Source organism: Fringilla coelebs, assembly GCF_963513975.1.
Source record: "Fringilla coelebs genome assembly, chromosome: 12".
Lineage (NCBI taxonomy): Eukaryota > Metazoa > Chordata > Aves > Passeriformes > Fringillidae > Fringilla > Fringilla coelebs.
The window spans coordinates 11,936,138-11,961,342 of NC_140038.1; the positions used below are offsets into that span (position 1 = coordinate 11,936,138).

The window sequence follows — 25,205 nt, forward strand, 5'->3', positions numbered from 1 at the left end:
CCAGGCAGCGAGAGTACATGACAGCCAGAGAAGTGAAGGAGACTTTCAAAAGCCCTGTGTGAAGCCGGCAGCAGCGAACACCCAGCCCAGGAATGGCAGGGACACCTCTGGCATTGGGACTGTCCTCTCCGGTGTCCCGGCAGAGGCACCGTCAGAGCCCCGTACTGCAGCCTGCCGGGGGGAGGGCTAATTCTCTGCATCCCCACTCTGCCCTGCCTGTGACCCTTCGAGGAAATTACAGCCCTCTCCGGAAGAAAGCATTGCCCATCTGCAACTCCCATGAGAGGAAGAGCTTCTGGCATTGCTGTGAGCGAGGCTTCAGGCAGAAATTTTGTCAGCAGCACTGCCATGCACCGGCCAATGCTGGCGTAATCCGTGCTGAATCAAACCCAAAGCACGGGTCTCAAATAAATTACACAGAGACCAGACAGAGTGGGCAGAGAGCAGCTGAGAGAGCAAGAGAAACAGCTGACCACCAGTTAGAGAGCTGGGATGCAGGGATACTGAGAAGGGTTTCCCATCGCTCCCTCAACTCGTTTTTCCTCTCCCTAGGAAAACACAAAGGGATTCTTCCTTGCAAGAGAATGTTTCATGAACAACTTCTATTAACTATTTGGCTGCAGTGGTTAGCATATGACCCAGTTTTCTGGCAGAAAAATACAATTTAAAGCAATATCATCAGCCAGCAGTTGTTTTTAGAGAAAGCTTTGCCTATTTTCCTTCTTATATGGGTAACTCTTGTAGCTGCTAAAACTGTACCCAGAACTATTTGCTGATCATGTCCACATAAAATTGGAGTGATGTTTCCATGCTTGCACTGGGCAGTAAAAAAGAATGACAAACCGCACCTGAAAAAATGGGAGGCTGGTCTTAAAAATGTGCTTGTTGAGGCTCCAGAATGTGATGATGAATACCTTTTACAAGTAGGTTTCAAGAGACACAAAATCAGATCTATACTTTTTGCTGTAAACCAGCTTTATGTACCTACCTAAATTTCTCAGTGCCTCAGAATAAATACTAAATACACAGACTGGAGCAGCTCTGCTGACTCCACTGGAGTTTTACTCAGTTTTCCTACAGAATCATGAACTTCCATCGCCAGATATAGTCCAAACTTTAGTGGACACAGCAATGAGCAACCTGATTTAAGTTCACCCTGCTCTGAGTGGGGGTTGGATCACATGGCCTTACAAGATCCCTCCTCACTTAAATGACACAAGCCAAGTATGCATAAATTAGAGGTCGGTATCTAAAGCACCTCCTTAGCTGTGCTGGCACCGACCCCCACCTCGAAGGAGCAGCAAGCAAAGCAGAACTGGGAAGGGAAGATCTGGTTCCTGAAGCTCTTTATTTCAATCATATAAAAGGAAACCCTATGAAACTATGCTATACTCTGGAACAACCACGAAATTTAGCTTCTATTATACTAAAAAGAATAAGCATGCACTTTTAAGCAAAATACGTATTTTTACATAGAAAATATTGCATCTGATGTACTCATTTTTACACTGCAATAAGTAAGCCTGTGCCATGCAGAGAGCCTAATATGATAACTGTTTCTCACTCTGACAGTAAGGATACCGCTGTCCCAGAGTCCTGGCTCAGTTCAACTAAAAAAATAACACACTGAGCAACTCTACGGGTATCTTTGGCTCTGGCCAAAAGTTCAAAATGACATGCAAGTTTCCTGCAGCAACACTGAACACTTTTCTAACCCTAACCTCCATCACACTGTGACAGCTAAATGCAGCAATCCAACAACAGCATTGACATTAAGAGAATTCTTCCGCAACTGCTCTGGAAATCCAACCCTGTCTTTTGCAGGGACACGCTCATCTAACCTGACAGCCAGGCATTGTTCTCATTCATAGCCAGGGACAGACGCGTTTCTGGCATGTATTCCTTCATTGTTCCACTTGAGAATGTCAACGGGTCCAGTTCAAAACCCATCTACATGGCTGTGTAAGACACATAAAGTACAAGGACATCACCACATGAAACTATCTGCTGGGCAGACAAGTGAGCAGATAAACAGGAAGGATCCCTCAGGTACTTTCTTAGAACACACACCAAGGAAAAAAAAAAAACCAAACTAAAAAGATATATTCAAAGGACAAGAAGTCTTTTCTATCTGGTAGCACTAAAAGCATCCCATGGGAAATGGATGTAACTGTGGGCTAAGGCAATGCTTAGCTGTCCAGATGTCCCTTCCAAGAGGGGAACAGGGAGAGATCATTTCTCTCCTCCAGATCTACTCCCCACACTCACCATGTACCCACTAACAGTTCCTGAGGAGGCAAACCTCTAACAGTGTCCCAAGGGAAAGGACCCAGGGAGCTCAGGATTTCCACCAGCCCATGCCCAAACTGACAGCAGCACAAGGGCTGGTGTGCGGCACGCTGGCCGGACAAAGCCAAGGTCAGCCAGCCCCTTGTTGAGGCTTCCCCGGAGGCTGAAGGTTGTGCTGGTACCACCCACCATCCCCCCCATGGAGGACACCCAATCCTTTAGGGAATCTCCTATACCTGACACTTGCATCAATACTGGCAGAGAATGCCCTTAGGTGTTAAGCAATGCTATTAAATTGTGTAGCAAGTGCTCTCCCTTAGGCTACTAAGTTATCAGTATTTCTCTTCCCTTCACTACACAGTACTCTACCCTTTGTCTCTCTCCGTGCTGGGACAGTGACTCCACATTTTCAAAAGGTTAATTACCTGCACATCTGCCATAAGGAAATAGGAAAACCCTGTTTTAGTTCAACTTGTCCCTAGCAGACACTGGTAATTTATTCTGTACACAGGGAAGAGAAAAAGATGGAATATTAAAGGGAAAAACAAAGAAGAAAAGAAACAGGAAAATAATATTCCTGAAAGGAAACAAATTTTAGTTTGAAACCTCAGCTGAACATCACTGGATATTCTGATGTCCTCCAGCAAAATATGAGAGAGAGGGAAGCTTTAAAAAGAGGATGAAAATGATTAAGACTGTAGACAAAAGAACTGTGGCTTTCATTTGGTATTTCTGAGGCTATAATGGTAATGAATCATTTCATAAAATGAGAAGTAGAAAGGAAAACAACAGATTCTCCAGCAAGTCAACATTGAAAATATTTTTCCAGATAAAAACTAGACCTCCTTCATACTTCAGTGAAGATCTATAAGCAAAACCAGAAGGCAGAGGTTTTAATTTAACAAGCTATATTTTACATCCCAATGTACCTTCCAAAGAAGAGCCCAACTTTACTGAACAGTCACAAAAAACCAAATGATTGTCCTCATGCCTCTATCTGCACACCAGCCTTAGCATGAATGAGGCTGTTCAGTAGGTCTGAAATCCTTTTAAAAAGATTAAACAAACAAAACTAGGTGGGAAGGTCAGAATGGACGAGAAAACAACCAAAGAAGAAATGTAAGATTGAAAAGCTACAAATATATTTCCCAGCACAATGCAATGGTTAATCAGAAACGCTCCAGGTGACAATTGCTCCATTCTACAAAAATATTTACTGAGTCTGGGGAGCAAGACCAAAGTGACAGACATGCCTCTATATCCACTTCATCTTCAGGGTTCAGGAGGGAGATGAAGAAGAATGACATGGGAGTCATTCTCATTGCAAAACAAAAAAGTTAGTGATTAATTTCTTACTATTTTCATATGTGCAAATTCATGGTCCTAAAATCTTATTTAAGTAGAGATGGCCTCCTATTACCCAGTGTCTACCACATTTCTACCAAGAGAAAATTTTCCTAGTGATCCATACAGCTAAACATTTGGGGTCTTTCATCTTGGGTAATACTATTCTAACAATCACAGGTTGCTCAGTCCATGAACATATTTAAAGTGACCCTTGTCCAAAACTGTATTGAAGTTCCTACATTAAACATTCAAGTTTGCAGGATGGAAGAGGAATGACAAAGACTGTCCTAAGTGAGCAGCAATGCTAAGCAACACACCACAGGAAAGGAAAATAAACATACAGGGAAACAGAAGCTGTAATCTTATTTGATAAGGACAACTGTAAGTGAAGCTGACAGATGGACTGCCAAGCTCTGACCCAGAGATCCTCCCTTTGCTCCCATATCAACTGAGAGCAGCCCTTTGCTTACTTCAAGTCTGCATCCTCAAGTCCAGCACAGTTCCAAAGGTTCTGACAGCAGTGTAAAGCTGCATATAGAGCAGAACTTATCCAGTGACCAAGGGAAACTGACCCAGGTGATACAGAATCTAATTAACAACTTGTGGAACCACCACTGAACACAAAATGTATCCTGTGCAGGCTCACAACAGGGGAGAAGTCTACCTTCATAATACTTAAGTAGCCTCTTGATTGAGGAAAGTGCAGCTATGCCAAGCCAGAGTTTGTTCTGTCTCCTCTAAGCAATTCTCTCAGGAAACTTGCACTGCAAACTGCATATTACTGCACCCTGCCCCAACAAGACACACTTTCTGCAGGTGCTGTAATTCCCCCCCAACTCTTTATGCCTCCAGTTTCTAAACACAGTACACCCCTGTCAATAAAAGTTCAATCAACCACTAACAAGATGAGATGAGAAAGTCTCCAGAAAGTCACCACCACACATAAGATGAGATAACTGCACACCAAATCCACAGAAGAAAATTATTATCTGGAACACAGAGAAAGAAAATACTATCCATGACATCTTTTTTGTCTGAGTAAGGGCTGTGGGAATAATCTGTTTCTAACCTGCCAAGCAATTATGTCATAGCAACAATCAGCCTTAAAGGACCCCTCAGGATGTACCTTCCTGCAATGGGACACAAAGTGACAACCCTGATGTGAAATACACAAATCTCACCACAGGCCAGCTGTGACTGGTCCTGCAGCATGTGGGGCAGTGTATCAGACCAGCCTGATACAGCCAAGAGCTAAGCAGAATAATGAATAAATAGATAAATGAATATATAGATAAATGAGGGGAAGAAAGGAAAAGAATTACATCCAGTCTTGCCTTCCTGATGTTCAACATGTCAACTTGGCACAGTGGTGCTGGGTCATAGGAAATCTGCTTCATCTTAGTCTTCCAGGCTGATTTTACAACAATTCCAAAACAATCTTGTTTCATGCAGTACATCAAGAATGCAGCTACACTATTGATTGTAGCCTTTTTCCTCTGCTTCTCTATTTATGACCTACTACCATCAAATGGCAAAAAAGTAATCATCTAACGTATTTTAGGAGAAGCACATGGCTCTTCAAAACCATTTGTGTTCTGCTAGAATATAATATGAGAAAGATCACAAAGAGGAAGACTGGCTAAGCTGTTAGAAGCAGAATCATGTACCTCAGAGCCTCCCACTCAAAGGGAGACTACAATAGTATTCACCAAGAGTTTTAACCACAGGTTGCACTGGCATGCCCAAAATGAATAAAGTCCTAATTCTGCCCTACAAACTACACAGGTGTAGAAGCCTCCCCTCAAAACTGACAAACCAGAATTAGGATTAAGGCTGTGCTTTCTAAAGAGATGGTGTCCAAATAACACAATTTGGACTACAAGGACCACAAAGCCCTGAAGATGATTTACTTTTTACTGTTTTTCTCCTGCTCCACAAAGTCACACCTACACCAAATCACATCATACCAAAAGAGAGGAAACACATATATGAGGCACAGTGCCAATATCTATGAACTAATTTCACTCCAAAACTAGATTTCCAAGGATCATGTAATAACAAAAGAACAGTACCATAACCATTGGCAAATATATTCAGAGAGGTGCAGAATATTAACACTATGTGTAATTGCCAAAGACTTCGGTTTCCACACTAGGATATGCTGGAATAAAAGTTCTTCATCTTCCATGTAAGCTTTACCCCACAGGCACAGAGGACTGGAAGGAGGCCAGCCATGCCACCTGGAAGCCAGGTGAGTGCTCTAGCACATGGGGTATTACAGCAACCTGCATGTATTTTTAATTAAGTTTTTTATTTCCAAGTATTCAGGCTGCCTCCCGCTTGCAGAGTGGCATTGACAAGGTGTGGCACCAGCAGCTGTCCAGAGGTGTGCAGGCCACAAGTGGCAAGAAAAATCTTTGAGGTTTTTCAGTATAAACAAATATTTACCAGTACAGAAAGTCTGCTTTTCTTCAGCAGGCTTTTAGTGGTAAAGATTGGTTTAAAACGAAAACCAGAAGCCCTAATTATACAGCTGAACACTAGAATTAAGTTATAGATTAATAAGATTATTCTAGTTCAGGGAGCACTGATGCATAAAAAGGGTCAAATCCAACCAAGTTTACTCAGAGAAGTGTATCAGTAAACCTGTGGTCTTCATTTGAGATACCCAAAAGAAATTGGCTCAAAAAGCTCAATCCCCTGTTGAATACCTTTAATCCAAGACTTTTTTGAATCCTTTTGGAGACAACTACTCTGTTCTCCGATATTCACTATCATTTCGACTTAATAAAAATAAAGAAATTAAATAATTCTTGCACAAGTATACTTAATTAGTCTCCTAATTAGAAACATGTCAGAATTCAGCTATCTTGAAGAAATTTCAGTTCTTTCAAAATTTCTGCTATTTGTCACGCAAATCATTGCTTTCTTTGGTCATTGTACTGAGAAGACACTGATAAACAAGACAAACGTTGCTTAAAATGTTATTAAGAACTGACTGATTAGTGTTTGAAGTCTTCTAGCATCACCAGAAAATGAGAAATCCTAATTAATTCTAAGACTTTGGGTACAATACTTCTTGTATTCAGACAAATACTAATCAAATCACCAGTAAATTATTTTATGCTTTATATTCAAATGACTGAAACACATAGGAATGCTTGTCTTCAAGTATATATTGTTTAGAAAGAACTTCCTGTTCATGGCCACTTTTGTAGGGTTTATTTCTTACAAAAGTTGACACTGCATTCTTGGGTGCTTAGGAGTAGCAGGATAATGGATTGATGCCTTATAGCTCAATACAATAACATCTGTGATAATGTTCTGGGGATCTGGAGGAGAAGTGTCTCACTAGCAGCTTATTATTTTAACTTGCTGAATCACAATGGATTCCAGCAACATTTCCATGACCAGAGAGTTTAGTTATATTTTTTAATAATTAATGTCTTTATTCTGATTGCTTTCTGATCACTTAGAGGCATCATGCAACAGCATATAAATATACATTTAGTTAGGCCAAACATAGATGGCATTAAAATTACTTCACCTTTAATGCCTCCAAAGCAGGATTGATTCAAACTATATGAGCAGCAAGTGTAACATCCTTAAATGAGAACCTAAGAGACACTTCCAAGTAATTTATAATTATTAAAATTAAAATATGCTTCTAGAATCACATTATACATTTGGACAGCTCATTGCCATAAACAATGAGGCAAAGGTCACACAGATGAAAGCAAACATCTCCTGCAGTCAACAGCTTGCAGTAAAAAATGTCTAGCAGGAAAAATCATGAGAACTGAAACAGATCTTAAGCTTCTTCATTTTAACATACAAGACCAGTATTTACACACAGAATAACCTCAATATTTTCAAATGCTGTAGGACTTCCAATAGCCATTATGATCAAACACACAAAATGACTGAAGTGTAAAAGAGTTTTCTTTACAAATGTATCCCCATGTGCCTTACAATCAGAACAAGAGTTCATTTCAAAATGAAAAGAAACCTTCGTCAATTGTAATAACACGGAAATAAAGTTTCCCGGCATCTGTTATGACTTGTATTACAATTAACAGATTCCCAAATGTATTTGTATTGATGAACAAGTTAAAAAAATGCTATGCCTTCTTGTAAAATCATATTTTTAGTGCTTTAGTCCTCCAATTACAATGAATAATGTATATACAGTTCCTATACATTCAAAATATGTTTTCCATCTGTCCTTCCAAATTTGTTCCAACCTTGTCTGTTAGAATGACAATTCTTTTTATTCACATTGTACAGTACAGTACCACACCTAAGAAAGTACTCACAAGTTCTAAACTGGAAATATCCAGCAGCATTCACCCAACAATGATCAAAATTACTGTCCTCCAAGCAATTAGGGAACTCTATATTCAGCCTCAAGTCAGGGTTACAAAAGAAGGTCAAACAAGAAACCAAACTAATAATCTGTTTTGTCTTTTTCTCAGTTCATCTGGCAAATTATTACATCCTTGTTAAGAATCTGCTTCCCAGGGGCACTCATTCAGGTTGGTAATATTCCAAAAAACTGACCAAGATACAGAATAACTAAAATTTATGTTGACACTATCTCTAGATTTGTAGATTACTAAGCAGATATATAACTCATAGATAACAGATGATAAAAGGAAGAATTATTGCAAAGGACATAAAAGATGGCAGGCTTCTGTTAAGTATAAGAATCAACTCATAAGATTAAATACTTACCCTAACCCATTTTAGATTCCAAAAATAATTAACACATGAAAGATCATCCCTGGATGCACTATGTCCGAACAGCACAGTTTAGAGTGACAGTTACACACACCAAAGAAATTTTATCCTCAGCTAACATGCCTCTAAATTCCACCAAGTCAGCACAGTATGCTAGATAGCATATTCTGTGCCACTGAGCAAAAAATTGTGTTTATCAGTTTGATATTATCTCAGAATCCTATAATAACGAAGGTTATTAAAACACCCTAAAGAATACAAGCACTTTCTAACAAATGTTTTTTTATGATCATTTTTTATTGCTTGCAATTAGTCTTTCAAACTTTACTGTACATCCTCTACACCTCCTAGATTTTGTCACATCTACTTTGGATCTGCTTTGTCCAACTATTTCTTTTGTGACAAGGTATAAGAAAATGAAATAAGAGAGTCTAATTCTACAAACTCAGATCCATGAAAAATAATGCTGACAGCTTGCATCCATTTTTGCAGCATGCACATTTAAAAACATAAACCCTTTTCAATCAGGCAAGCATTAAAAAAGCCAAGATTGTAAATCCAAATATAGGTAAAAAGTACTATAGGACTATGAGGAAGTTAGTAAGAAATTAAAGCACGTTCATCAAGGCCTCTAACAATAAAGTTGTAATAGCTCCTTTTGAGAAAATGGGGGCAAAATAAGCAATAGCTTGCATCCCTTACAGAAGCCTAACTATTTTAATATGTTTGTTACATTTCTCCTCTGTCTGACAAGAGAAAAAATTTGGCTATGTGCTAAAAAGGCACATTGGATCACCTGAGAAAGGAAACTTCTTTTTTATTACTTTGTTACAAACTTTTCACCTTCAGTGAACTAGATTTTCTACTGCACATGCACGCAATGCCTTTCAGCTGACTTCACAACTATTTCTGCATTGGAAAGGTGTTCCATTAGAATGGGCAAAAGTTTGCCTGACGGAGATTTAGCCTTTAAAAAAACCTCTCTGCTAGGCATGTACCACAATGTTTCCTAAGAAATTAAATTAAATAAAACTCTTGTATGTTTGGGCTCACTCCTACTAGTTAGACAGTCCATAAGAGAGCAAGATGGATATCACAAAAGACTCAAGGTGGAAATGAGAGAGCACAGCTGATGGAAAGGGCATGCTGTGGGCTCCAGGCATCACCGTTATTCTGCTTTTGGGCAAAATAAAAGCGCGGGATGCGGGAGGAATGCACAAGCCCTCAGTGTGCCTTTATCTAAGGCCTTCTTAGAAGACAAATTAGCAACCTCCGCGCTGCTGCGGTTCATCCCCACGAAGCATCGCCCACCCAGAGGTGAAGTACGGCTGCAGGTCGCAGAGGACCCAGCACCCCGTCGGGCGGCGGGGGCTGGGAGGGTGGCGGGGCTCCGCGCCCCGAGCCCTGGCGCTGCCCTGCCGCGCTGCAGGCGGCGTCTGGCGCACCCCAGCTCAAACCGCTCCTCCGTATGGGCAGCCCCAAGGGCGCTCGGGGAGCTCTCGCACCCCCAGAGTACCGTCAGGGGGTTCTGGCTATGGACACACACACACAACACACAGAGGCAGATGTGCGCCGGCTGCCCGGCCCGCGCCGCGGCGCCCCGGGAGGGGCCGGGGCTGGCCCCGCACCTACCCTTTGAGCGCGTCGTGCCCGCCGCCGTGCCCTCGCCTCTTGGCCCGGCTGGACCGGCTCTCCTTGGCGCTCACCCCCTCGGTGTGCCCGGCGGCGGCGGCACCAGCCTGGGACGCCCACAGCACGGCAACTCCCAGGGCGATCCCCAGCAGCCGCCCCCGCCACATCGCGTCCCCCGAGCCCCCGGGCTGCGAGCGGCCGCTGCCTCCTCTCCGCCGCCGAAGACTGCCGGTCCCCGCCGCCCTGTCTCCGACCAGCCTCTCCAATGCGAGCTGCGAGGGGAGAAATGAGGAGGAAGGAGAGTTAGAGACCGAGGAAAAGCGGCCGCGGCCACCCCGCGCCCCCCGTCGCCTGCCCCCGCGCCCCGGCGCCGTCGGCCCCCGGCCAGCCCGGCGCTATCGCGCCCGCGAGAGGCGGCGGCCGCGGGGGACGGCGAGGGGCTGCCCGGGGCCGCGCGGGCTCTGCCTCCCCTTCAGCAGCATCCGCGGGGGCTCCCGCACCCGCCGCGGACAGACCGCGGCCGCCGCCACCGCTCCCGAAGCCGCTCCGGGGCTGGAAGCGTCCCCTGGGCACGAACCCTCCCGGCTCCCGAGCCGGGCACCGCTAGAGCCGCAGCGGCCGGAGCGCCGCGGGCAGGAGCCCCGCGCCCAGCCCGCCCGCCCCGGGAGAAGCCGCTGCGAGGGGCGCGCACCCGCTGGAGCCGCCGCCGCCGGCTGCCGTTCCCGCTGCTGTTCCAGCTGCGGCCGCTGCACCCGCCGCTAATCCAGCTGCGGTTCCAGCTGCCCCCTCCCTCCTCCTCCTCCTTTTTCCCCTCCTCTCCCCCCCTCCCTCCTCTTCAAGTATCGCCCGCCCAACCCTTTCTCGCGAGAGAGAGGGGAATAAAAATGTTCCCCCCACCCCCGAGCCGCCGACCCGGGGGCTCCCAGCGGTGCCCGGCCGGCTCCCGGCCAGCCGCGCCGGGGGTCACCTGCGGCCGGCCCGGGGCTGGCGGGATGCTCGGCCCCGAAAAGCTCCCCGGGCGCCGCGGGAAGCGTGCGATGTGCCCGGGAGGACGCGGCGCTGCCGCTCCCTCCGCTCCGGAGGCAGCTGCGGCCAGGCAGCGCTGCCAGCTCGGGTTACCCCGCGGGTCCCCCGCTCACACGGCGGCAGAGGCATCAGCGCCTGGGGTAGCCTTAATGCTGAGCCAAGTGTGTCAGACGGGAGTGGGGGGAACCGAAGGCAGTGCACGCCTCTGCCTCCATCTAAATGCCTAGAGATATGTAGATGTAGAGGTATCTAGTTCCTAGAGGTGCAGCATTTTGCATCTATAGCTTATGAAAAATAACATAAAGGTATCTGTTTCCCTTATAAGGAAAAACAGCATCGATGGTGGCTGCTGCAGAATGAATAATGCACTTTCTAGCAACTAACATGGCACAGACAGCAAGGCACCAAACTCTTCTGTACCTACTCCTAAATCTCCACAGCCAGATCCAGAACAAATGCCCGCCTCATCCTTCTCAAGGAAAGCCCTGCGGCTTTTATTTATGGTTTAAATCAAAAAGAGCAAATCACTACCAACACCTGAAAGGTATTAAGGCTTTATACTGAAATAGTTGAGCAGGGAACACAACACAGTTAACAGAGTTCAAGCCCAGATTCTATATGCTCCTATCAAGTAACTCTCTGTACTAGGATTATCCCATTTCAACATAGACAGGAAATACAAAAAACAAAACAAAGAAACAATTAAACTGAAAGTAAATTATGCAGTCTGCTGCTGCTCGCGTATAAATACTTTGGCAGAAATGTTGGGTTTCCTAATTTTCAGGTATTTTCCCTTTTTGTTAGTTTCAGGTAGGTACTGATGGTTAGTGGTTCTGTATTATTGCATTGATGTTGCAAATGCTCAGCTGTACAATTTCATAAGTAAGCAGCTGATCAGGCACAGCAGCTGCCAAGCCACCCTGCCCAAAGATAAATGCATGGTGTATTCTGCCACTAAAACAGTATCAGAAATAAAAGGAAGTAGCGTGTGAGATTTCCTAGTACCAATCTGTTTACAGCTGAATTGTAATGGTGACACAAGATATGACAGATGCTAGTTGAAATATACAGTTTGAATCAGTTTCCAGTAGTTTATATATTACATATATAAATATGCATTGTGCTTCTAAACATACATAGAACTATTTAAACTATGTACTAGCCACAATAGCAGCTTTCTAATCATTTTGGCTGATTTTTATCAAGTGTTAGATTCTGCAAATTACAAAACAGTGGTTTGATATTGACCATTTCAATGTCACAGTTTAACAGTGTAGTGTTAAAACTTTCAGATAGAGAGTATAACATAAAATGTAGATGTGAAATACTGAGATACTATGAGATATGGGGTACAGAGTATGCCACCTCAGTGTGTCTGAACAAGGCTCAAGACATTAGCAGCCCACACATTACATCAGTATTTTGTAACTTGTACAAAATTAACTAATTAATTTCAAATCTGCAAACAAAGTATTACTGATTTGCAGTTTGCACCACAGAAGTAGAAGTTAGGGGTTGTGATTAATGAGAAACATCAATTTTTCTCTTACAATCTAGTTGGATAAATAGGAATCTGATTTTTCAAAGTTTTTGTTTGTCTGACACATAAACATACAAAGATTAAGATTTTTTTAATGGCTATGCTTGTTGAAGAGACAATGTAGCATTGCCTAAAGTATTTTGTATTTCTTTTGCAGTGTCAAATTAAATTTTGCTCAAAACCAAAAAGAGATGAGGATAAAGGTGGTAGTAATTATCCCTTGCATTAAGAAATTCAGGACAAGCATTACATTGATATACAGTTCTCTTCCTTCACTATCATCTATGCATACAGCAAAATCTAAGCATTTACTTAGTTAATATAGAAGTTAAACTGAACCTGAAAAAATGTCACTAGATATTGACTAATTATGTTCATAATGTGAAGATAGAAATTACCAGTAAACAAAAGTGAGTTATGAAAGGAATTTTTGGTTGCTATTTATTCCAACATTCTTTTGGTTTCAACATTTTCTGTTTCAACCACTTTAATTCTGTGGATGAGCTACTAGAAAAATATCTAGTCTGTGTCACAGGCTCTCATATCTTCTAGCACATTTTATGATGTATTTTTTGGTATCTTGCATGGTTGCAGAAATGTGGATTACACTATATGAAGTCATGCTACATGATATGTGTGCTGGAAGTTCATTAATCTAGTGAAACATGCAGCACATCATCAACTTCTGGTGTGTCATTTTAAAGAATATGCTTATACATTAGAAGTATTTACATTGTTGACAACTTGAAAATGGTGCCCACCTGGGTTCTCAAACCACTAGAAAAATACACTGTCACAAGCCAAAGACTTAACTTCTGCTCTCAGCTGCTGAACAGAGCAGACCCTACTAATAAGGGTCATCCACACTCTTTCCCACAGCCACTTGAGTTTCTGCAAACATTTGGACTCTGAAGAACATCTAGACAAACAGATTTCTATATGGCCTCCAAAACACTTGTCAGCCACTTGAAGTTTCACTTAAGGGGAAAAAAACCAAGGCAACTAAGAAGCAATTCTGATGATCCAGTCGATCACCATTTCCTGTGACAAACAGAAAGATGAACTCTCTGATTAACCAAGATCCAGAAACTCAGTGATATTTGAGTTCCTTGATCAAACCATGGAATCAAATCTAAAAATAAAAGACACGAAGAACAAGACATATAACATCATTTCAACATGCACAGCAGAATTTTCCATAACATTTAAGCAACTCTTTTTTCACAATGCTCATACTTCCAGGTGATTTGAGGATCTTATAGGTGTATTTTGAGGGATGTAGATGGCATGGACTGTGGTGGCAGGGCCAAAATCAGGGCAGGATAATTACAGGTAGATTGATTACAAGTAGGAATGATAGAAAATATAAAAACCATGCTTTACAGTTGGCTATCACCTGGGAAACAGTAACCCTAAATATTTACATAACTTTATACACACTTTAAATCAAGTCCAGTATATTCCTCTATTAAGACATGCTACATGCTAACCATGCCTTAGTGTACCTCCCTGTGCTTATCACCATCATGTACATGAATCATTTTACACAGGGCCCAAATTATTGACATGTAACTGATCCTCAGAAACATCCTTACTTGTCCTGCTGTTTGGTTTACATAAAAAACACTGAACTGAAATTTTCAGTGCTGGTGATCTTCATGCTCAGCAGCCGAGATGCAAAGTCCTGGTCTCCCTCCTTGCTGGCCTTTGGCTGGCCAGTCCTCTTCATCTTACTCATACACTCCTTCCTCTCCTCCTGAAGGATGGCTAGCAGAATAGTCATATTTCAGGCAAACTGTTTTGAACTGTTGCAAATAAAAAAATCTTATCACTTGAAGTACTATGATAAGTTGGGAGCTCATTTCAAAAAGTTTTCCTTTATTTCAATTTGTATGAACTTTTGAAATTATTGCATGTTTTTAATCTGTGAATTTAGTCTAACCCAAGTGAGCAAAAATAAGTATGTCCATCTTACATATTTCTTTATTAAGAGGGCCTTTATTATGCCAATGAAAACAAATAGTGTGGGAAAGTTTTAGTGTGTGTATTTTTTTTAAGTATGTTAGAAGCACAAACAGTAATTACATCCAGACAACCAATTAACTGGTTTAAATCTAAAAAAATAAAATTTAAAAAAATTAGGTAACCCAGAATAAAACACATTAACTTTCCTTAATGCTGTTTGGTCAGACAAGCTGTGATAAGTAGCTGTGGAATCCGTTATTAATAGATATGGGGACATATTTCACACCAGACTTTTACTTCATTTTTACAAATGGCTTAATTGAAGTTTTCATCTATCAGAAGAGTTTACAGTGATGTAGAAGGAAATCCAACCTACATTAAGAACTAGTTCCATCATTTGTGATACTATGCAAAGTGTTGTTGTAATATTTCTGTAATATAAAAAATATGAGAGGAAATGAAAGAAGTTCTTTCTTGGCTTAGACATTAGGGGCCTATGCACTTCTGCAGAAATCACCATGTTTTATCTCAGTTGTATCCTAAGCGAGCATAAATCTATTACATTTTATTACATTCAGAACACATCTCTCCTATTTATGGAACAGTTTAAGACAGATCTTATGTTGTCCTAAACAAAATAACATCTTTAATTTACAAGAAGAAGGCAAATTTATATATCACCCCACCAAAACCCATACTTTCTCTTTACTAAGACCTGAATGAAACAGACGCTCTTTCTCCTCCAAAGCACCTGGATTCCTCAGTATCAGTGACAAAGAAAGTACAAGGAAACTCCAGAGAGACCCTAATTCAGACATTCCCTTCTCGGTATTTTTTTTTAGGAATGTTCTCTACCCCATTCATAGTTGATTTTGTTTCTAAAGCTAGATCTCATTTTAAATCAATGCTTACCCAGAAAGGGTGAAACTTATCCTATGTCTCCATTTGCTGAAGGCAGATCCATTATCAGTTATTCTTCAGGGGGTCCTAAAGAAAAGAATAAAACCAGAAGAAATCCAGACTTTCATTCTATCTTCCAGGTAGGGGAAGCACAACCTATTTTTGTAATACTAGTGTTGAATAAAAATATAACTAAAATACAGTGGAATTTTATTTTTAATCCCAATCTAATATACATACAGTGATGTATTTAATTATATGTGTACTGCTAGAAAACCTATCTTAACAATAGCAATTGCTTCTTTGATTTAAAAATAAGAATTTTAATCCACCCTTAGTGCAAGAAAAGGATATATATACTACTACTTTCTGTCAGCTAATAACCCTGTCAAATTTAATGGGAATTTTGCCACAGTAACAGTTGCAAGCCAAGCTTCCTCAGTGTTACATTTGTCCCAAATGACCTCTTAAATCCCACCTGTAAACTCAGAAGCAAAGTGAAACAGTTTTCATGGCTTAGCATAAAATGCCAACTGTTGGGTGAATTTTCAGGCTAAAACACTGGGCAAAATGGATATAGCTTTTTATCCAAATTAATACATTCCAAGTGGGTGGAAATCAGTAACCAAGAGCCTCTTCTTTAAACTCTGTTTTATGCAGAACTCCCTACTGACTCCAACAAAGACAGCTGAATCAGGCCCCACATTCCTTCAAACACTGTCAGCAAGGGATTGGGTGTCTCTGCCTCTGTTTTCCATCCTAGTGTTCCTCTGGCTATGTGATGTCTCGGTTGATAGGGAGTTGCCCCATGATGCAGTTAAAATAATAAAATAGGTAATAGGAGACCAGGGATTAGACACTGAACCCACCACATTCCATTTGCAAGGCCCTTCCTTTGAGAAATAGCACTATGAGAGCATTGCATACAGCTCTGATAGAATCAATGATGAGTTCAAATAGGAAGGGATTTGTGAAAGTCCTTCAGTCCAGTTCCCTGTTCAGAGCAGGACCAACTTGAGAATGGGCTGCTCAGGCTCTGTCCACATGAGTTCTGAATATCTCCAAGGACAGACACCCCACTTTTCTGGAGTAACCTACTCCATTGTTTCACAACCCTTGCTGTGACAATTTTTTCTTAACACTTAGTAGGAATTTCCCTTCCCTACAATTTGTGCCTGCTCTTCATCCTACCACCCTCCAGAATCAGGTGCTATCTCCTCTATTCCCTGAAGACAGCAGGAAGATCCTCTCTAACCTGTGCTTCTTAAGTTTGGATGAGCCCTCTGCCCAGAGAGCATCACTTTAGCCCCTCACCACATTGGTGTTCCCTGCCAGGCTTGCTCCAGGTGTCAGTGGCTTTTGTGTTTAGGGTTTTGGGACTGGTTTTTCTGTGCCAGGGTGCCCAGAGTTGGATACAGCACTGCAGATGCAGTTTCTAAAGCACCAAGAGAGTAAAGAATCCCTTCCCTGCAGTCCCATAGCACAGCCCACGTGCAGTCGGCCACCTCCGCTGCGAGAGCGCCGCTGACTCACGGAGGACAGGGATGAGTCTCTGGCCAGGAAAGAGTTCAGAACAGCTCTGATCTGCACTTTCCTTTATTCAGTAACTTTCAAAAGGCTGACTTCATTTCCTCAGGTTTTCTAGATACCAGTAAACTGAGACAACCTCATCTGGAGTCTGAGATTCCTTACTGGGCATAAAATCATTTGGGGATTTCCCTCCCACTTTGTCTGCTGAAAGTATTAAAATTTACTTACTGAGGATCACTGGGTGGGTTTTTTATCAGGTTCACAAGTTTCAGCAGCCAGCCTTCATTGCCTCCAAATGTCCATCAGATGCAAGGTCTTTGTACACCACACTGGGTAGAACATGATCCACTTACTAATACATACATCTTTAATGTAGTGCATTGCACACTTCCAGTACAGTGACTTAGATAAATTCAGCCCACAGACATCAATAGGAAACTTCCTATTAACTCACAGAGTATTCTGTTTCATTTTTAGCCCCTTCTCATTTATGCATTGGCTCAACTCATGGCAAACTGATTGATTTGCTGTATATAGATGCTTGATGGCTATTTTTTCAGGATAAAATCAGGTTGCCTTTACTTATAAGGAAACAGGGGGAAAAAAAAGGCAGTTAATTAAAAAATATATTCATTTTACCAGTAGCCAAATTAAGTAAAAAAAGCTATTTGAGGAGGAAGTTGCAATAGATTCCCCATACTGTTGCTTGAAGTGGGAATGAGAAGGGACAGGAAGAAAGCTCTGTATGCTTTTTGGAGGTTGAAAACCTTTACTCTCCTACAGAAAATTAAAATACAGGGATAGAGTTAAAATCTATTCAAGAACACTTGAAATGAGAGTAACTTTTACTAGTTTCTAGTACAAATTATTCAGATTATGTTTAAATGAGGGAAGACATTCCAACAAAAAAAAAAAACCTTTTCAGCTTTTTTTAAAACACAGAATTACTGCCTCTAGAAGTCCCTAATGGTTTACAAATTACCAACACCAGGTCCACCCAAAAATTGCTTTTACTGTGATGAATGGGGTGGAGTTCAGAAGAGATTGAGCTGCTACATTTCTTTTTTAAAGAGTCAGGTTTTGACACTTGACAAATTTGAAATAAAGATGCTGAACACTTTTTCTAACTTCATGAGCTACTTTCAATACCAAGAAAAATACCACATAACTTCAGACAAATAAGAATGAAGGTCAAACAGGCAGAGTCAGCAGAGGAAATGTCACTTGAAACACATGAGGGAGAGCCAAGAAAAAATACTTGACAGGAGATGCTTGGGAAAAAGGACATCTATATCTATCTATCTATGGATATATATTAAGGCTGACTTTTCCAACTCCTGTTCATCAGTAAAAGGAAGGAAGTGTAATTTTATGGCTGAAAAGTGGATGATGTCAATAAGGAGATTCATGGTGCCTTTTTAAGATAAGGAAATCTTTCAGAGGCTCCAGTCTGGACACATTTTATGATAAACTATTGGGAAAACAGTTTCCCTGCAATGATCTGGAGAAGCTTCCCTTGGCACTACAAGCCTAGTCCAAGCCCAAGATATTTTTTTTTCCCTCTCCACTTATTTCAGTGGAGTTCAGAGCATGCCCTGACTTCAGTTTGGTGAATGCTATTCCATCAGTTAAGCTAAGCTAGGGCAGTGAAATTTCTGAAAAAAGCCTCTTACATAGATTTGAAAGCTTTATGGAGAGCTGGAAACAATTCCTTCCATACAGTTGGCTACAAAGTCTTTCCTCCTGTTCAAAGCATGCAATCCTCTGCATTCATTGGTCTGTACATGAGGTTCTTTACCTACTTGGGGTTTTGTCACAAACAGTGACCTAACAACAAAAAGCCTGTGCAGTCTTGCTGACTAAATATTCAGAGTCCTGCACAGTGAAAACACAATGCAAAATTCCACAGGTGTTCTGTAAACCAAGAAATAACTGCTTTTTGAATTTACTCAAACTTGTAAAAAATAAGTCTTCAGAATTCACATATGTATCATGCTCTAATACACATGTTCAAGAGTGTCAAATTCAGAGCTAAGTGTCTTATAAAAACAACTGTACCATTGTATCAGTTCTGCAGATCACTGATGTGTGTGTGCCAACAGCAGTTATTCCCCACTGAATTCTGAAGAAGTTGTTTCTTCTCAGACAGCTCAGCATTTGAAATCTAACTACTATTTTTTGTGTTATTTCTTTTTGTTTGGTTTCCACCTTTCCCCCATCACAAACTCCATTTTAAGGGCAGCTGACTTAGGCAACCCTGGTAGCTACTTACCCTGCTTTGACAGGTTTGTTTCACAAGCTGTCCTTCCCCTTCCTGCAGTCAAAAACTATATAATACCATTTGCAAGTAAAAAATAAAGTTTAAACATTTTAAATTGAGTATTACCAATTATGCAATTGGCTACACCCATAATATGGGAAATGTTAGTCCTGTGCTTATCCAAATCCCATGCTGGATAAGACAGCTCTTCTAAAACATTTGGAACTAAATTACATTTACTGTGATTGAAGGACCAGAGCAGAAAGAAAACATGAGGAATTTCTTCCATTCATGAAGAATGCAGGTGGGATGTAGCCCAGGAAGATGCTGCAGAATACAACAGAGTGTTAATCTGCAAATCCCAGCTATAAACCCATTGGAATCTGCACTGTTCAGCCCTGCTCCTGAGCTACCAGCAGCCAGCTGTGTGTCAAGAACATCTGGCAGCTGCCAGGTGTAGAAGCTGCCGTTCTTCAGATGATCAACAAAATATGTTCCACAGTTACCAGCACTTCTGCAAGAAAGCATTCAGCAGACAGTGTGGTGATTTAATTTATAAGGTTGTTCATACCCCAGGAGCTCTCAGAAAGCCCGAGGAAGACTGGCCTTTTGCAGTGTATGAACAGGACAGAAAGCAAGCTCCAGACAACTGGCCACTGCCTTTGACATCAGGTCTAGGCAAGGTGCAGCAGCATTGGAAAGACATTTGGACAGCAAGGCAGAAACACATGCAGCAAGTAGCTCATCTCTTGGGTTACTCCAGAACTTCATTTGCCATAACAGCATCTTACAGCTTTTGGATAGGGCCACTTACACAGTCATTTTAAGACCTGTTTTCCTCATCAACAGCCTCATTCTTCTCAAACTACAAAAAGGGAAGAGAATAATTATAAGGGTAGCAGAATGTGTCTCATTATTAGGGATTTTAGCAAGTATTTATCAGTTAGAGATTTATGGAGGTGACTGAGCACTGGAACAGGTTGTGCCATAGGAGTTGTGGAGTCTCCATCGCTGGAGATATTCCAAATCCTGGGCACCTGGCTCTAGGTGATTCAAAGGAATCTGTGCAATCACTCCTCTCTGATACTTCTATGGGACACAGTGTTCCAACAGATTTTCTCTTTCAGAAACCCACAATCACTGAGTTTGGATCCATACTGGCCAATTTCCCTGTTCTCCTAAGCACAAGAACCCTGCAGTCCTACTTTGACTCACATGTTAAGCTGTGTTAAGCTCTAAAATAACGACATCTGCTCCTTGAGGAAGGTGCTGGAGCATATGCCTGGAATTGCAAGGTTACAGGACTACTCCACTGGATGCAGAGAGCTAACCAATGGAACCCACAACAAATAACAGCAATACCACAAAGGAGGCCAGGAAACGTGTGTCAGCTCAGCCCCAGCGCCTGCACTGCGGTGCTGGAGCAGCAGTGCTGGGTTGGGCCCACCTGCAGAACTGCCAGGGGTCACACAGGGTGCCCAAGCAGCAGCAGACCCTGCTCAGGCCCACACACCCCCAAGGCAGGGCCTGCCAGCCCATTGAGTGAAGCAACTTCTGCACCAGCTGCCTGCCTGTGTGCTTTATACAGCTATACAGGTGATTTTGTTTCAACACTGCATGTCTTACCTGCTTCTTACATGTGTACATGGGGATGATTTTGATTTAGTTTGACTGCTGACACTGCTGTTCAAGAGAAGAGTTAAGAACAAGTTAAACTCCCTGGCTGATGAATTGGTCACAGCTTCCCACAGGGACTGCTCAGACATCCGCAGTGATAAATAGTCAAAGTCTCTGCTGGCTCAGCTCATGTTTATTAGAACTATCTGCTAATGACCTAAAGGGAACAATCTTGAGAAGTGTAGGAAATAGTTTCCCCAGCTATTGGTTATTGTAGCATGCATGGCTGACACAGGCAAATAGTCTGTAGCAAGAGCACTGCAGGAAGACAGGAGTTACGTTTTATGAAGGATTTTACTTTTCACGTTTGGTTTCCTTCCAGTTTGGAAGGAAACTGAGATACTTAAGTTTTCCACAAAAGAAAAATCACGTGGGGAAAAAAGGCCGGATTTGGATCTTCTAAACTGTTTTGTTTCAATTTTGACTTTTTAGAGCTGCAAAAGTTTACAAACCAAGACTCATTTTAAAACAAAAGGTTCCAGTCAAAGAGTGTTAAAATGTTTTCATTCTTGGAATGTTTCCATTTTTCTCCCATAACTAAATATGAAGACAAACACAATTCTGTGAAGGATTTTAGAAGAACTGTATTTTTCAAATGGAAACTTGTCAACATTTTCTTTATTGACCCTATACTCTTTTTATTCCCCTTTATTTTATTCCAAAGTATTCTAGAAGAAAATGAAAATGTTTCTAGTGGGAAGTTTGAAAAGAGCAACTAACTTCTGAAAAGTGAATCCTCTATCTACATTTTTTTATACCCTCTGCCTAAGCAGAAACAGATGATAAGTCTCTTACTAGTTACCCTGTCTTCTCCAAGGACATTAGCAAGCCATTTATGTTTAAAATACAGATTCCAGGAAGCAAAGAAAAAGACAAGAACTTACCCATTAACTATTGCTAAATGTAGCTTGTGGTGCACACCTGGATTACAACCTCAGTAACCTGAGCAACAAACCAGGGAAATACAGGAAAAGAAAAAGTTTCCATTCTGATCCTGTAGGTTCTTGCCTGTTTTCCACCTCATGAAAGCTGCATAGTACACAAAATGGCCAACTGGCAAGTTTAAAGGAGGAACCCAGTCATCTGACAGGCTCCTTATGTCCCACAGCTTGCACAGGCCCAAACACTGTTAGACACGCTCCAAAACCTGGCACGTGCCACAGAACACACACAGAGCAGCATTGCAGCTAGGACTGGCTTCTGCTGGTGTTTCTACAGCCCTGCCTGCAGTTTAAGTCACTATGACATTGACACCAACACCCCCTGTGAAGACCTTTGAGGGCACAGCAAGTAAACATTTACTACATAGCTTTGAGATTTTTCTGTATGTACAGATTTTAAAGCTGGGGGTACAGTTTGGCCTTCAATTAAAGTCAACATATAAAGAAAATTTCACTTAGAGACCTTCATTGGCAAGAAAACCAATCCCTGAAGAGATTTCTCTATAGAAAGAGAAGAGGAGCAGAAGGAAGGAGAAGTTACCAGAAGACTTTTGTTTTTTACAGAATACTAACATTGTCCTTAAACGTATGGTGATGAAGTGTTACATAAACGTACGTGTGGTGTGAGACCACTAGAGGGGAGTAAAGTAACTTACAAGTGAATGTTTCCTCTACTCGGTTTTGCTGTACAAATTGCATTTGCACATGGTAATTAACAGCTATAGTAAAGCCAGAGTATTAAAGAATTGCATTTGCTTAACATTCTAAGCAAAGTTGATTAGATAATTACAGTATTTCTGTACCATTGTCCCCTCTCACTAGGCTGCAGGCTGACAGGGAACATTCGTCATCTGGATGAAGCCAGAACACCAGGGATGGCATTCAGCCAGAACATTTGGCAATAGACATGTATTTCTTTACTTGTATTCAGATTTACAAAGAAGCAATGCTGCAGGATGGAAACAGACTCATTTTACCAAGTGTGAAAAAGGCATTGGGCTCAAAAGCTTGCTTGGTAGGTAAGCATGTACAGGAAGGAAATGAAGAACATTGGTTCTCACACAGATCACCATCAAAGTCTACACAAGAGTAAAATATTTACCCAAGCAACAAGAACAGAGAGGAGCATGATTAATTTGCAAGTGCAAAGTGCTCTGCATCAGAATGCTGGGGGAAATCTCACTACAGCTGCAAGTAATGTGCTCCTGTATCACTGCCAGGTTGCCATCGTCTCCATTGTAAGCCATCCACACTGTGGGAGACAGGACTGCACAGTCAATCTGCACAAAAGAGAAAAATAAATTTCAATGGGAAATCTTAGCAACTCCCACAGAACAAAGGGAAACATGAGAACAGAGTTCCAACAGCAGAAGAATAGCTTTGACAGCAAATTTTAAGGATGAGTGACTGAAATATATATATATGTGACTGTGTATCTCAATACTTCTGAGAAGTGTACCCAGCTTGAGATTTTATGGGAAAGGGGACATGATACAGTAGTAAATAGATCTTCAAACCTCAGAGGAAAATTCCACCTATAAAGTAAAGTAAGAGGTAGAGGGCAAACGAGATATGAAATTGCAAAGGTGGTAAGTAAAGCCTGGGAATGCAAAGCAAGCCAGAGATCTCCTTAGCTGCACATCCACAGGTGATACATAGGGAACTTGAATTTAATCATAGCAGTCTTGAAAGGCTTTCATAATCTGACAGAGTATTTTGCAAAGACTGCAGTCATTCTGCAGAATGGACAACTGGCTGAACCAGACTGAAAACTATCAAGAATGGTAGTACCAAGATTGTTGGGTCTAATGTTTTTCTATTTATCATTTGCAAGATAAATCAGCCAAAGAAAAAATAGGGAACACAAATACAGCAAAGACAAGAATACCACTGCATTCTGCTACTTTGGGGACATTGTTAAAAAAAGTTTAAGTTAAATAGTGCCAAACTGTAACATTACTAGAATAAATCTTGATCTGGCTCCTAGAGCATAAACACAGTGCTGAAATCATCTGAATCAAAAACATACAGCAGCAGGTAATCAGTTCTTGAACAAAGCAGGTAAATTCTTTCAGCCATATAACCTCATGGGTAAGAATACATGACAGGCTTATTTTAAGAGATTCATTTAGCAACTCCACTACAATCTTGGCTCAACTATCCAAGTCCAAGCACACATATTGCAACATTACATCCCCCTTGCTGACTGGTGTCAGCTGTCCAATTTCAGGAGTTGCCACCCCCTATGCTACTCTTAACTGCTTCATTCTTTCCTACTGACATTGAAAGGAGGAGGGCTGAGGAACTCTTTTGACTAGGAGCTGTTGATTCTTGGACTAAGGATCATCTTGCACCTTAAACTTTACTCACCAGGGTATGATTGCTGCTATATCAAGGCAGATCTTCCCTCTTGACCTCTACTTCTCATTAAGCAGAACTTAAAATCTCCTTGGCAGCTCTGGGGCTCTCTGGAGTTATCACTGCAACAAGACACACAGTAAACATGATGGTGAGCAAGAATTTACCTGAATCATTACCTACCTTCACATTGTCCCACATATTTCAGTTTTGGTCCCTGTGGTTGCCCAGTAGGACACAACTGAAACTGCAAGACAAGAGCAGTCAAGTGGAAGGTCCCTCCCCATCAGTGTGGCCCCAGCTTCTAAATTTAATATGTAGGATCAGTAAATACTTCACTCTGCATTGAAACCACTGAGCTTTTAAACACAGGGAATTTGTTAAAAGCTGTGGAAATTCACAGTAAGAGTTAGGCACTCAACACTGAACAAAGCAACAGAAATGCTTTACAAAAAGTTACATTTTAGAATTTTAAAAGCAGTTTGCATGACGTCACAAACTGTGGCATTCAGGGGAGCAACTACAGAGAATCTTTTGAACCCACCTCAGATAGAATATTTGGAAAAGTTCCATTTAGTCCACAGCAATGAGATGATGGGCCCTCAGCTGCTGTCTGAATGGCCAGGGACGTCCTGGATAGCTGGATGTTTACTTGTGGAGATTAAATCTGTAAGCTGGGTCGGATTCTGAACTTGCCCAATGATTGAATCAGTCTGATGCATTGGCTTAAACACTTAAACATCTTCCAGAGGACTAAATATACTTCTTTTTTACCTTGTGGAATTTGGGAAAATGTTTAAGCTAACCAGAAACAGCCACTCATTGGGGAAAAAAAAAAAAAAAGGAAAAAGCCTCCACTTGGGGCTTAGAGGACAACTAGTAAAAACTTTCCTTTGCAGACAAGGCCACAGCTATTTCCTCAGCTAAGAGCTCGGAATTTGGCCCTTGAACTTAACCACGGCCCGTGTTTGTTTAGGCACCAGCGGTCTCTCATGGCCTC

General features: G+C 41.6%; 1 protein-coding gene across 3 annotated transcripts in view; it reads right to left on the bottom strand.

Moving 5' to 3' along the window:
- FBN1 (fibrillin 1) overlaps positions 1–10,175 on the bottom strand; it is a gene marked incomplete at its 5' end in the record, with an annotated part of 142,985 nt that extends 132,810 nt beyond the window's left edge. For all 3 annotated transcript variants that reach the window (XR_014616473.1, XM_084214115.1, XM_084214117.1), the window contains one exon: positions 10,009–10,175. Coding sequence is in view for 2 of the 3 variants with exons in the window: in XM_084214115.1 (XP_084070241.1) it covers positions 10,009–10,175 (167 nt within the window). The remainder of the gene's footprint in view (positions 1–10,008) is intronic.
- Between the last annotated feature and the right edge of the window lie 15,030 nt (positions 10,176–25,205).